This window comes from Hyperoodon ampullatus, assembly GCF_949752795.1.
Source record: "Hyperoodon ampullatus genome assembly, chromosome: 4".
NCBI classification, from domain to species: domain Eukaryota; kingdom Metazoa; phylum Chordata; class Mammalia; order Artiodactyla; family Ziphiidae; genus Hyperoodon; species Hyperoodon ampullatus.
In genome coordinates, this window is record NC_136917.1 from 68,477,114 (window position 1) to 68,492,652 (window position 15,539).

At 36.6% G+C, this 15,539-nt stretch overlaps 1 protein-coding gene across 1 annotated transcript in view; it reads right to left on the reverse strand.

Moving 5' to 3' along the window:
• The window catches only part of SLC27A6 (solute carrier family 27 member 6), a 57,913-nt gene that overhangs the window by 11,466 nt on the left and 30,908 nt on the right, over positions 1 to 15,539 (reverse strand). Inside the window, exon 5 of the mRNA XM_079702543.1 lies at positions 6,359 to 6,553. Coding sequence (XP_079558669.1) covers positions 6,359 to 6,553 — 195 coding nt within the window. The remainder of the gene's footprint in view (positions 1 to 6,358; positions 6,554 to 15,539) is intronic.

Consider the following 15,539-nt stretch of genomic DNA (forward strand, 5'->3'; position numbering starts at 1 on the left):
TGCATTCAAGGGCAGATTCTTAACCACTGAGCAACTAATATTGATTGAGTACTTACTGTGTCTGAGAGCAACTAATATTGATTGAGTACTTACTGTGTCTCAGTCACTGTGCTAAGAGCTTTTAATTTAATCATCAAAAACCCTATAAGGTAGAAATTAATATTACCCTATTTTAAGATGAGGGCCAATCAAAGAGACAGCAAAGCAAAAAAATTGTTACTCTTGACATAAAGATTCCTATTAAAATGCAAGTTTGCATCTTGTTGGTCTTTGGGCTAATAGGATATTGGCAACTTGCCTAATGACTGGTCAAAAGAAAGATTCCAGAGGTTCCAGAACTGCATTTATCATTTTGGCCAAACTAGAACAGAGTCCTTTTTATTACTCTCTCCTGTTTTAACATGCTTTATAGTTTGAAAAATTTGCCCAGCAACTGGTAATATCATCTTTAACATTATTTCTTTTAGATTAATTTGGCAACCACACGCATGGGTAAGATTCATTCCACGCCAAATCACTGTTCAGTGCGCCTGTTATCAGATACAGGGGACTTTATGGTCAGAAATTGAGTAACTTTATAATACAAATGAAATTTAAATATATCACAGCACTTTCTAGAAGTAGCCTGGATCAGAGCATTAAGTCTCAGCTAGAAGGATTTCTATTTTTTTTCCTGCCTTCAAGAGGACCCATGAGGTTACAAAAATGGTTATGTTATAATAACACAAATAAAGAAATAGATGCCACACTTCAGTATCTCTTAAATGTATAGTATACTTACATGTACAGGTATAGGTATAGGAAGAGGTATACATGGCCAAAACACAGCTGCAGGGGGTCTCATTTGTAACAGTCTAGACAAATGGGTCCCCAGAACTGTACAGCATACATCTATGTGACTGCACACTGGCCCTTGGAGTTCCCACACATACCTGTATGCTTTTGCATATTCAGATTTGTAAATTTAGAAGTTAGAAAGGGAACACAAAAATTATTTCCTCTTTAAATAAATGAGTAGACTTTGAATCCAGAAGAAAGTGACTTGTCAAAGTCAAAAAGTCAGGTAGTGGCAGAGCTGGAACTAGAGCCCTAGGTACAGTGATTCCAATTCAGGATTTTTTGCCTCAGCGTTATACTACATTGCTTTGACCTATACAGTACAGGCTCATTTATCCCACACCATAGGTAAAGGGTGGTTTCTCTGTTTCCTTAAACAGAAGACCCTTAAAAGATACAAACACACACACACACACTCATAAACTTATCATCTATCTCTCTATCATAAATATACATTTATATACCTATAGTAACATGTAATATTATATAGAGTTGGGACATTATGAATACTCATTTCCAGGATGCACTGTTATGCAACAGCATAGTTTTCTGAATGGTTCGCAGACTTGTATTTAAAGAACAATCATTTGAAAAAAATCAAGTAAAACAGAAAAATAAGAAGAAAAAGTTAAATTTCCCCAAATGTTAACCAAAAGTAAACCATTCTTAACATGGTGTAATATATTCTCAATACAAAGTGATCCGTGGCCATTCTACCTAAAATTTCAAAAACGCCTCCCAATACACATGCACACACACACAATCTCCTTTCCCTGTTTAATTTTCCTCTTTTGCACTTATGAGTATGTGCTATAGACTGTATTTTATTTATTGATCTTGTCTGTTTTCTGTCTTCCTCAATAGAACATGACCTGCACATGGGCAGGAATTTATGTGCATTTTGTTCACTGTGCTCACTTGTGTCAGGCATACTGGAAACTTATTATAAATATATATAAAGAAAGGCATTTGATGAACATCATTACAAATGCATTTAAATCAATAGAGGGAAAGGTATGAAACTGATTAGTAAAATAATTTATGAAAAATGAAATCACACCATTCTAGTAAATGCAATCAATTTAAATTTTCTTGAATTTAACAAAAGAAAATGGAACCAAAGTTAAACTAAAATGTGTCTTTAGCATAAGAGATACCAGTCCCTATGGGATAAAAGAATTTAACTTTAACCACAAATTTAATTAGAGGCCTGGCCTTTGCTCTCAGCTTCTGGGAGATAATCTCAAAGCCCTCACAATGTCATGAGGGACAGGACTTTTATTTGCCTAAGGACCTTGGGCAACCAGATAGTAACTCTATGATTGAGAGTGGGTCTCTGAGCCATGCCAATAATGTTATGTAGGGTTGGGCTTTGGGTCACCCAGCTTGACCTCCTGAGGGACTGGAGGTGGAGGTTGACCACAGAGGCAGCCAACTAGATTTAAAAGATTGAGCACCCGCAAAAGACTCTGGACATCAAGGCTGGATGAGCTTCCTGAGTTGGCAATACTCCATGTATTGTCACACATCAATTTCAGGAGAGTAATACCCTCCTGACTTCACAAGAGAGGATAACTGGAAGCCTTGCATTTGTTACCCTCCTGGATTCTACCCTACTGTTCCTTCCCTTGACTGATGTTAATCTATATCCTTTAGGTGTAATAAACTGTAACTATTATATGGTTTTTGGTGAGTTTTGTGTTCCTTCCAGTGAATTATCAAACTTAAAGGTGGTCTTAGGGACTCCCAAACTGCAACTGATGTTAGATGTGAAGGTGGTCCCACGTGAACTGCTTTCTAAATTCACAGTTGGCTAAATTTCTTAGTCTCTAAAAGATGCCTACTTTAAGACAATAAAAAAAGTTTATACAAATGTGAGCAAAAGGAGCCTTTTTAGTAAGTCTCATACTTTACTTTGTATCTATGGATTTACCACCATAAAAGATGAGATAATCAATACTTATACCTTCTTCTCTCCTCCCACACAATTACCATTTTTGTTAGTTATAAGTATTCTTATATTGTCAGGATTTATACTTCCATTTGATCTATAAACATAATTCAGAGCTTTTCAATCCTCTATATTTAAGTGGATTCAATCAAACCTTTCAAGTGAAGGTGGTTCCTTCCATTTCTAAACTGCTTTATCTTCAGGTTCACTAGAATTTTTCATTCAGTGAATATAAAGTAGTATATTTCTGTAAGTACATGGGAATTATATTCTCTGATTTCTTAAAAGTTTGAGAACACTACTTTGTTGCCTTTGGACTTGTAGGACAAGTTTGCTAGAACTAAAATTCTTAGGTGAAAACATTACTTTCTTTTTTGGGGGGCACTGAGTGTAATGTTTTTGTTTCAAAAGATGCCTGAGACATTTCCCATCTTCACCGTATACTTTGTACATCTTTTGCTTTTTCTGCCTTAGCATCTTCTTATGGTTCTTCAATTTACATTCAGTAATTTCACCAGAATATATATATTTTCTGATGGTCATTCTGTACCATATTTTTCCCCCTGGAACATAATGTGCTCTTTTGGTAAAGATTCAAATCTTTATTTTCAGGAATTTTTCTTCTATTAGGTTTCAAATAGTTTTTTTCACTTTGATTTGTTCTCTTCTGCCAGAACATGAATGAAGCACATGTCAGATCATTGTCTATGTTTTCAAAATTTACCTTTTTAATTTATTTTATATTATTATTTGCTTATTCTTTACGTCTGCGTGACTCCTTAATCGCATCCATCTTGCTAACAATCTTTTCAGTCTTGTTTATTTTTAAGTCCTTCAGTGTGGTGTTCAGCTCTGTAATATTTTCATTTTTCCCTTTTATTCTTTCTCCTTTGGGTTGAGCATGCCTACTTTCCAACTGGAAAATGATTTCCTTGCATTTTCCTTTGAGCTCTTATGTTTTTTTGTTTTGTTTTGTTTTGTTTTTTTGCGGTATGTGGGCCTCGCGCTGTTGTGGCCTCTCCCGTTGCGGAGCACAGGCTCCGGACGTGCAGGCTCAACAGCCATGGCTCACGGGCCCAGCCGCTCCACGGCATGTGGGATCCTCCCGGACCGGGGCACGAACCCGTGTCCCCTGCATCGGCAGGCGGACTCTCAACCACTGCGCCACCAGGCAAGCCCAAGCTCTTATGTTTAAAGAGAGTATTATTACAATTTTTTGAACCTATGGGAAATTGTTTTCCTAAACATTTTCTGGCCATTTGGGGGGACTTATTATTTTGATATTCATACATATATTTTTAGTTGTTTTTTATTTAGATTCATTTTCTCCCTTTCTTTCAAGTTTTATTTCCTCTATGGATTTCATGTTTGTTCCTTCCCAATTATTACTACTGGGCATAGAAAAGGAGAAGGCGGTCCCCAATTTTTACTTGGATTTATCTCTCAAATGCACTGTCACTAAATTTTTTATATTATTTGCTTTGGGGGTGTATATGGGACACACCTCCCTTCAGTTTCATGCATTTAAATAGTAAGCACAGAAATAATAGCACAGAAGAACGACATTTGGGTCAGAGAAACTCTGTTGCTGCTTCATCTTTTTCTTTCAGTTTTAACATCCTATCTCCATTTACAGGCTGATTCATCTCTGAGACGGTAAGTGTAAGACTCCAATAAGTTTAAATTTTTTAGAGACCACTTAAATCTCCTCACATAGTTATGAAACAGTTATTGGTTCAATTTTTTTCTGATTATCTGCTATGTAATGAAACAACATGCAAATGAAATGATAAAAGACTAGAATTCACATGACATTGGGTACTTTTTTTTTCATTTTCAAACTGAAGAAAAAAAAAACAGAAAAAAAAATCAGAAGTTGCCCAAATAAATTGGAGACAATAATAACTTGCTGCATTATGGATATTATAACAGTCTGACAGGGACTTTAAGATATTAGAAAATTATAATGAGGTCAAGCCAGTAATACAAAATACAAATCTTCATTGTGTTCCTATTACATGATTACCTAGGAATGACTCAGCTTCACCAAAAGGCTTTAATTATGAATACCAAATTTTTAACGGAACCAGCACAATCCATTGAGAAAATTAACTGTAAAGAATGTAATAATACTCGGTAATATCAGCACTTACTTTCCCCCAATTATTTTTGTTCGCAATGCGCATGTATTTCTGAAATGTCAACAAGACCCTCACAGTCCCACAAAACGCATTATAAAAATAGTATGTACCTTCTTTAAGTTTCAAACATTAGGTCAATTTATACCAGCTTTGAATCTATTTCTTTACTCTTTAAAAATTATACTTTTATCTCGTTTGATAATCCTCACTAAATGTTTCTTTTTACTTTTTAAAATTATGCTTTTTATTACTTCCTTTTATACTCTTTGAGTTTATTTTAGTTGTTTTTTAAAATTAACTTACAGAAATGGATATTTAGCTCACTAATTTTCAGCTATTCTTATCTGAGTTTTGAAATGTAACATTTTCATTATGATTCAGCTTAAATTATTTTCTATTTCTATTTCTCTATTGTGATTTTTTTCTTTGACTCATAGAAATTTAGAGATGTTTCATTTCCAAATATATAGGAGATGATCTAGCTGTTATTTTAAACATTTCTATCTTAATTAAACTGTGGTCAGAGAACATAATCCATATATACTCAAGCCTATGAAATTTGCTGGAATTCCCTATGTGGTCCTGTAATCTTTGTGAATGTGTGATAAACACTTAAAAATAATGGATATTCTGCAGTTTTTAAATGCAGTGCCCTATATATGTTCATTAGTTCAAATAGTTTAGTTATTGTATTATTCTAATACACTATGTCATTGAAAAAACTTTTTGCATGTTCTATCAAATAGTAAAGAGCTAAAATAAAATATTCTACTATGATTCTGGATTTGTGTGTTTCCCCTTGAGGTTATATAAATTTTGATACTTTTTAAAAATTTTCATTTTTATTATTTAAAAATAATATTGTTGAATATAAATTCTATTTTGATAATTATTTCTTCCAAACAAGTTGAAGATATCTGTCCATTATATTTTGTCTTCCATGGTTGCTATTGAGAAATTAGCTGTCTTTTACTCCTAAGAAGGTAATTTTTTGGCTACTTTAAAAATTTTAGTGATATCTTGACATAGTTTTTAAGGAAACCATATATTAGAAGCCTACATATAATTTTTGAGTGATATAAAAATGAATGGAAAGTAGAAATAGTGGATTGAAAACACAGAAAATGGAGTCAAGTTAATATATGTCGGGACCTATGCCTGTTTATACATTATATCATTAAATTTGAAAACTGAACAAAATAACTAACTATCATTATCCCCATATTACAGGGGGAAAAGATGGGAGATAATTGAGGTTTTCACAGTCTATGGCACCACAGTTCATCTAGAGGCCACTATGTTATTTATAGAAGTTCTCAAATTTAAAAAAAAAGGTGATAATATTTAGCATAATTTACAAGCACAAAGTCTAGAGAAGAGGTTAGCAGATCTCAATATATTTCTTTTGTAAAGAAAATATTGTACTTACTTTGTGAAGGAAATTTGCTCTCCCAACTGATCCAATTTTCCCAGTGTGATTCATGAAACAAATGTTTCCTTCAGTAGCTCCATAAAGCTCACACATCTTAATATTTCCAAATCTGTCTAAAAATTCTCTCCATACGTCACTCCGTATGCCATTTCCAACTGCCAAACGTACCCGATGATCCTTTTCTCCTTCTCTCTGTTAGAAGAAAAGATTTTACTTATAATTTATTATTTCCAGTTCCCTATTTTTTCTTTCGTTGCTATTACTTAAATAGCAACCATCCAGAAGTAAGTTGCATGTGTGCAATAATGCTAAGGAGTAAAAAAAATATCATGTAAGTCCATGGCAGAACTAAGTCCAATAGCTAATGAAACTAACACTGGCCCAGAGTAATATAGCTTTATTTCCCTATATCTGGCAAAATCACTTCCTAAATTTGAGATGCTGAAGTCTTATTTTTCCTGAAATATGCTTTCTTCCTTACCAGAATGGAGGTTCCTCAAAAAATTAAAAGTAGAACTACCATATGATCCAACAATTCCACTCCTGGGTGTTTAACTGAAGAAAACAAAAACCCTAATTCAAGAAGATACTGCACCCCATGTTCATTGCAGCATTATTTACAATAGCCAAGACATGGAAGCAACCTAAATGCCTATCAATATATGAATGAAGAAAATGTGGTATATATACACAATGGAATATTATTCAGTCATAAAGAAGAATGAAATCTTACCATTTGTGACAACATGGATGGACCTTGAGGGCATTATGCTAAGTGAAATAAGTCAGACAAAGAAAGACAAATTCTGTATGATCTCACATATATGTGGCATCTAAAAAAAACAAACAACAGCAAAAGCAAAAACCCAAAACCCTGAGCAGAGAACAGATTGGTGGTTGCCAGGGGCAGGGTGAGGAGCAGGCAAAAATGGGTAAAGGGGGTCAAAAGGTACAAATTTCTAGTTATAAAATAAATAAGTCCTGGGGATGTACTGTACAGCATGGTGACTATAATTAACAATACTGAATTGCATATCTGAAAGTTGCTAAGAGAGTAGAGTTGACCCTTGAACAACCAGGGATTAGGGACAAGGACCCTCCATGCAGTAGAAAATCCAAATGTAATTTCTAGTCAGTTCTCAGTACCACCAGTTCCACATCCACAGATTCAACCAACTGCAGATCATGTAGTACTGTGATATTTACTACTGAAAAAATCTGCATATAAGTGGACATGTACAGCTCAAACCCATGCTACTCAAGGGTCAACTGTAAATCTTAAAGTTCTCATCACAAGAAAACGAAAATTTGCAACTATGTATGGTGTTGAATGTTAATTAGACTTATATTGGTGATCAATTCGCAATATATACAGTATATTGAATCATTACATTGTACACCTGAAACTATATGTTTTATGTCAGTTATACCTCAATTAAAAAATTAGAGTAAGAATATAGTATCAGCTTAGTAATGGTAAATCCATGATTCCTTCTGAAGTACCTCCAACCTTACAAAAGTAACACAAAATAACAAGAAATAACAATAAATAGACAACAATAATAGAGAAATCAATGTCCCTGACACAATTAAAAATTATCCAATGAACACATTCTTTACCTTAGTTCCTTCTCCGTCTTAAAGGAGATTTTAATCTATTAACTCTCAAGAACAAAGAGAATGTGAAAGAAAGGTAATTTCAAAAACTGAAAGGTGAATAGATAAAAGGCATGTGACTAAGCAGAGTAGTTAATTCTGAAATCTAAGCCCACAGTTGGGAACGCAAGACATGCTCCTAAGAGTGTCAAGGAAACAACAGAAAAATGAGGAAGGCAGAAGACTTGATTGGAAATTTGTTTAAGAAGCATCTGCACCCTTAGACACCCTGATTCGGATAATACATCTGGGAGTTTGACCTCTGCACACTGGTCAAACACTGGAGACACTCTCTGGAGAAGCCCAACCAGATACCATTTCAGGTGCAGGAATCTACTGAAAACAGTAAGTTCAATGCAAGCTTGAATACTAAATGGTGAGAACTCAGAGCCAAACTAATCTACAGAGGTAGAAATCAGAATATTGTTCACATTTGGTAGGACAATGACTGATTTTTTTATGACAACCAGGGGGAATATCTTCAAGAAGAAAATAAATAAAATTGATTAAAAATACTTGAAGTGTTGTTAAATCATATTCAGAAATTTGGGCTATGATGGAGAGATGAATTAGTAACGGGCATTTAGAAAGCAAAATTTAAAAAGTCAATTATTTTCAGTAATAAAAAGTTAAAAATTGTTATTTTATTTTAAATACATTATGTGTCAGCTATGAATAAAAAATATGTAATTTTTATAATGAAAAAACTTATTATCAAAGTATTTTAAAATGATCATAATTAGATTGGTGCCATAAAGGGATAAGAAACATATGTGTGCGAATATGTGAGTAGGAAGCCAGGTAGATGATAGTTAAGACTGAAAAATCAAGAAATAGTAACATACATGTTTTATTAAGAAATATGGAAGTAAATAAAACCCAAAATATCTTAAAATAATTAAATATGTTTACCTCTAGAGGTCAAGTATTGATAGGAGGGGGTATTGTTTTCTTGAGAGTACTATTTGATTTTTCAGAATTGTAAAAGAACTAATTTAATAAAATAAAAATTAAATTAAAAAATAAAATAAGAGCCGAGGTTGTGGATACATCAGAATCTGACTTGCTGATTTCCTTAGGCCCTTAAACCCTTAAGGGTTTAAGGTAAATATTCCACTGATAGAAACAAACAAACAAAACAAACAAACAAAAAACCTCAATCAAAGTAGCTACTTCCAAGACAGAGGATTCTTTTCTACCACTAAATACTACCAGAAGCAATTCTGTCCTGGTTCCACCTCCCATGGGCATGTCCAGTATTGCCGAGCTGGCATGGAACTAGCTCTTGGATTTTTCACTGCCATTTTCATATATAAAACAGTAGTGTTGCAAATCTTAGGATTTATTCTGCTTTAACAGAGAACAATCTTTTATTTTTATTTATTTATTTTTAATTAATTAATTAATTAATTAGATAAATTTTTTTTTTGGCTGCGTTGGGTCTTCAATGCTGCGCGCGGGCTTTCTCTAGTTGTGGCAAGCGGGGGCTACTCTTTGTTGCGGCTTCTCATTTCTCATTGCAGTGGCTTCTCTTGTTGCTGAGCACAGGCTCTAGGTGCATGGGCTTCAGTAGTTGCGGCGCATGGGCTCAGTAGTTGTGGCTTGCGGGCTCTAGAGCACAGGCTAAGTAGTTGTGGCGCACGGGCTTAGTTGCTCCGCAGCGTGTGGGATCTTCCTGGACCAGGAATCAAACCCATGTCCCCTGCATTGGCAGGCAGATTCTGAACCACTGCACCACAAGGGAAGTCCAGAGAACAATCATGATTCTTGGATGCTTTTCAGGTTAGAGATGAGTTTTAGCAAGCATTATTTATAAAATGAATTGGCACACTCTGGAAAACCAGTAAGAAGACGGTTTACAAACCAGATTCCAGACTTTAACCTGTGTGGGCTATATAGCTATACAAGCTTACTAAATAATAATATTCATCCAAAGTCATTCAACTGATATAGAAAATAAAATCAACAAAACTAGGATAAGCCTTTTGTCTAGAAATTTCAAAGTCATGTATTTAACTCTCAAGATATGTATTTATTTAAAGTATTTAAATATTTATTCTATTTTCCTTTCATTTAAAAGAAAGCCCAGAAGATCATGCTTTGAGGAGTATGAAGAAAGATCAACAGATTCATTATTTAGAGTTGTGGGAAAAAAGAGAATGCATATTTCTTCTGTTGTTGATATGCATGCACTCCTAAAACAGTAAAATACAAATGACAATTGATATAAGGGATATAAATTAGTTATTTTCAGTTTATTGAGATACAATCTAGTTTCAGTGACATTATTCAGATTTTTGTTTACCTGATTAAAATCATGAGCATGGAAATATATATATACATATATATATGAAAATAATATGATTGCTTTATCTATAATAATGATATAAAAATTATATGAAGCTCTGTAGCAAGATCAAAATATATAGATATATAGTTATTTTTGGCACACACACAATCACACATATATACATAATGGAGACAGAGAGAGAGATAAACAGAAGTTTTAAAAAAACTAGGTTGCCCAGGAATGGAAACTTTACCTAAAAGATATATAATACACAATAAGGTGTTATCATAAATGTTATCAAGATGTTATCAAGGGTTAGCAGGGGCTAAATCCAGCCTACTTCCTGTTTTTGTAAATAAAGTTTTATTAGGACACAGTCACACCCATTTATATGGATTGTCTACCCTGTTTTTGCAATACAGAGGTAGAATTAAATAGTTGTGAGAGACAGCATGATCCACAAAGCCTAAAATATTTACTAATCTGGTGCTTTACAGAAAAAGCTTGCTGACCTCTGCCCTAAATTATTAAAAAAAAAAAGTAAAAAAAAATCAACTTAATATTTACACACATTAAGCACCACCAGGTAAACTGGACAACACACTGGTGCTACAAATTGGCGAAGCTTCCTCATCCAGATTCCCATTTAAGTTCATTCTATGTCTTCTTAAGAAACACTTTATCTCATTGGAACTAACTGGGAGTTGGTTTTATTTGTAAAGCAGGTGTAGAGTTTCTTATATACATTGAACATATTGGTAGGTGGGCAAAATACTGTTCACATGAGCCTTTTAAAAAATCCTACCCAGGTAGTGATGTTGTGAAGCTCTCTTGGTAACCCTGGAAGATGACTGGAAGCCAAGGGAAGGTATCAAGCAGAGCCTGAAGTAATAGCAACATTAACCCAGCATCAACTGGCACGATGGACTGGGAGGTTGGCAGGAGTCAGAGATAGCAGCTAAAGTGGTCCAGATAAAAGATGATTAGAGGAGGAACCCAGATTATGGTCAGGGAAATGGAAAAGGAGGGTCAGCAGAAAGACAAATGTATGGAAGAAAAAATCATCAAGATTGGCAAAGGGAGCCTTTAAACGTCGCCCTGGAGTATATGGAAATTGAGAGGAGGGTCTGAGGTTGTTAATTATATTTGGTTTTATATGCGTCCATTTTGAAGGTGATTTGTGAAATTAGTGGTAAATCATCTAAAATACAACCAAATCTTCCTAATGCCCATCTATAATTTAAAGAATCTCCTCTCTGTCCATAAGCCTCCTGAAGGCTTCTTTAATTTTATTTTTTATTTTTTTATAAATTTATTTATTTATTTATTTTGGGCTGTGTTGGGTCTTCATTACTGCATGGGGGCTTTCTCTAGTTGCAGCGACCGGGGGCTATCCTTTGTTGCAGTGTGTGGGTTTCTCACTGCGGTGTCTCCTCTTGTTGCGGAGCATGGGCTCTAGGCATACAGGCTTCAGTAGTTGTGGCGCGTGGGCTCAGTAGTTGTGGCGCATGGGCTTAGTTGCTCCGCAGCATGTGGGATCTTCCTGGACCAGGGCTCGAACCCATGTCTCCTGCATTGGCAGGCGGATTCTTAACCACTGCGTCACCAGGAGAGTCCCTGAAGGCTTCTTTAGAACAAATTCCTATTCCTTTCACTTCTTCCTGAGTTATGAAGTTACTACCTAACTGTCACTGGATATCTAAGCTGTGTTGGGGACAGAATGAGAAGAGCATGCATAAATACAAGTACAATTAAATGAACTAATGAACACATAGCACCTTCATATGTACATATACAAGAGAAAGACACAGAGTGGCAGAGACTAAGACACAGAGAGACAGGGATGGAGAGTCTGAGAGTGCATGAGAGACAAAAAGACAGACAGAAAGCAGGAAAGGCAGAGAGTGAAAGTGAAAGAGAGAGAGAGTGAGAGAATATGAACAAAACAGAAAGGGACAGAGTGAAATAGGGATACACAGAAACATAGAAACAGAGTGACATATGCACAGGCAAAGAGAGACCCAGAAACACAGAGACACTCAGAGAGCTGGACACACACACACACACACACACACACACACACAGATGCAAAGTGAGACACATTCACACAGCACAGAGATCCACAACACACACAGAGTGAAAGACAGTGACAAAGAAGCATGCACACAGAGGGATATTCTCTGTCACTCTCTCACACACACACAAACACACACATACACACACACACAACAACAACAACAACAAAAAGATATAAACTGGACACATATACCGGAAGACAGAGAGGCACACACATAGAGACACACAGCTGCTCACAGAGACATCAGTATTGAGACACACGGAAAGAGATACATGCAAATAAAGAGACCTACAAACAGAAATCAAGGCAAACAGAGTCCAAGAAAGGGGGAAAAGTAGAAATCCAGAGAGAGTGGGACGGGAACAAAAGACACGTCTGCAGCCGTATCAGAAGAAGCAAGGGAGTGAAATATGTCTGTGCCTCCATGACCAGGTTATTATATTATCTCATTTTAATCACCATGACAACCCCATGAAATAAGAAGCATTATCCCCATTTTGCACGTGGGGATAATGAAGTTCAGGTCCAAAGTCATACACCAAATAAACAGAGACAGAATTTCAGCTCATCAAAGTGTAAGTGCTCTGTGGGCAGAGAGGGAGGGAAGGAACGAGGGGTGAGAGGAAAGAAGGAAAGAAGGTAAAAGAGGCGGAGGGAGAAAACCAGCTCAAAAACCCTTAACAGCCCCTGCTCTGTTTTTCCAAGCCTTTCCCCATGATTTCAGTAATAGGAAGCAATTGAAACCTGGGTTTCTAATTCAGCAGTAAGTGCTTAAATGTTTATACAATGGCACACACATAGAGTAAGCCATTTTACAGTACACAGAAAGGACTTATTTTATTGTCAGCCCTTTAAAATCCCATTTGAAATTTAAGAGAGTATTTGCTGAATGGGTCAGAGCTTTTAATGTAGAGACCCCAGGGTTATGGATTTCAGTAGACAGTCCCTCTGGCTTTCAGTACCACGCGTCACAGTGATGTGCGGATAGCAGTGAAGGAGTCACGTTACTTTGTACCAAGGCTCTTGTTTCTTCAAAACATCCTTTGAGAGCTGTTTTCCAGGAGTGTCTGTTGAGCTGCTATATTTGAGGCAGTGGTTGAACTACAGTTACCTCCTACCCAGTCACAGATTTATTCACTTGCCAAAATACGCAGGTCTCTAACAACGCCTCTTAGAAACAAAAACTCTTTCTTCCAGACCATGTGCTTAATCCTACTCAGTGAATCTATAACACACCCACGCTGAAGAGCTTCTTTGTATGCTGAAAAGTGAAACTCTGGAGGCTCTGTTTCAATACAAGTAATTTTGTGTATCAACCCTGATTTCTCAGGAAACAAAGACGGTTGATAGATGGAGAGACAGAAGAGAAACATAAACTCAAAGTGGAAACAAAGGGACAAATCATTTCTGCCTTCAGCCCTGGATAACTAGCGGCTTAATGTACAAAACAAAAGTATGGTCTAATTCCTAAAGGATCCTCTAAAACATATTAACAACATGTGTTAGGGATTATGATTCTTCCATCATGATTCTATTTAACAGAAGACCTCTTTTTCCACCCACTGATAATCACATACGCACATGTATCACACCCACACATCCCTGTAATAAGAAGAATAACTATACATTCCAACAGTTTGCTTCTTTCACGGACACTCTACTACTACACACTGGAAAAATATAGGCAGCAAGCCCAGTGGGTATCACAGAACAGGGACAAAGAAACCTTAAATGCAAACAGGATATGAGAGAATCCTGTTAACAAGAAAATAGGCAAAAAACAGCAGTTTCTTATACTGAAGCAGGAAAGGCATGGTGGAGGGGAGAGGGCAGGGGACTCTTTTGAGAAAGCACATAAGAGGATTTGAAAGGAGAGGCCCCCAAGGCTAAGAGAGCGTGGGCTCAGCTGCCCGGGCCTTGGTGTAGCTGTCTTTCCAGTCTGGTTACGGGCAGGCCACGGTTTCAGAGATGACAGTCATCAGTTCAATTAACCATTTTAAGTCACAAATAACAGCTAGAAAAGACCTCTGTGATTGCAAATGTTACAGCAGAAAGACGTACCACATAGTGGGCTTATTTCCACTTCATTTTCTAGAAATAATAAGTAATTGAGATTACCATTTGCAGACCACTCACTCTGCACATGTGCTTTCTATCCTGGCAGCACTGGTGAGAACTGAAAATGGGAGGAAATCAATGCTTCAGACCAGAGGCATTGCACAGTTGCCTTGTAGAGAAAGACCAGCTCCAGGAGTCCGCAGGACTCACCTCTGACCCAAATGACTGTTTTCACTCACCTAAAAAAAGGCTGTGCAGATGTAAAGGGAGGATGATCTTCCCTGGAAACCCAGAAAGAGGTCACCTGAGCCACAACTACCACAAGTCACTAATGAACGGTCTGAAAAGTTCAGGGGCCCATTAAAAGTGCAGGGTAATTTCTGCTGTGAGCTGGAAGCAGCAATGGCCTGACACCCTTCACGCAATGATGCTGACTTTGATTTTTCCAAAGTCTCTCACTGGGCTCTGTCCTCCCCAGGAACTCTGACTTTCTCATTACAATTGAGCTTTCCTTTCAGGTCTGGACTAGGTAAAGATTGTTCTGGTCATGAACACATAGGTGTCCCAGCAACTGGTCTCATTACATTTCCTTCCCTCCTTCCTTCCTTCCTTCCTTCCTTCCTTCCTTCCTCCCTCCCTTTCTCTTTCTTTCTTTTTTTCTTTCTTTCCTTCCTTCCTTCCTTCCTTCCTTCCTTCCTTCCTTCCTTCCTTCCTTTCTTATTTTGCAGTACGCGGGCCTCTCACTGTTGTGGCCTCTCCCGTTGCGGACGCGCAGGCTCCGCGGACATGGCTCACGGGCCCAGAAGCTCTGCGGCATGTGGCATCTTCCTGGATCGGGTCACAAACCCGTGTCCCCTGCATCGGCAGGTGGACTCTCAACCACTGCTCCACCAGGGAAGCCCTGTTACTTTATTTTTTTAAATTATTCAACAAATTTTTATTGAGCACTACTATGGCAGGCACCATTCTGAGTACTGAGGATATAACTAGAGATAAAAATGATAAACTCCCTGCTTTCCTGGAACTTATATATAGGGTGGGGAGATTAAGTGACAACAAATAAAAATTATCTATAAAATATGTAATGGGGTAATAAG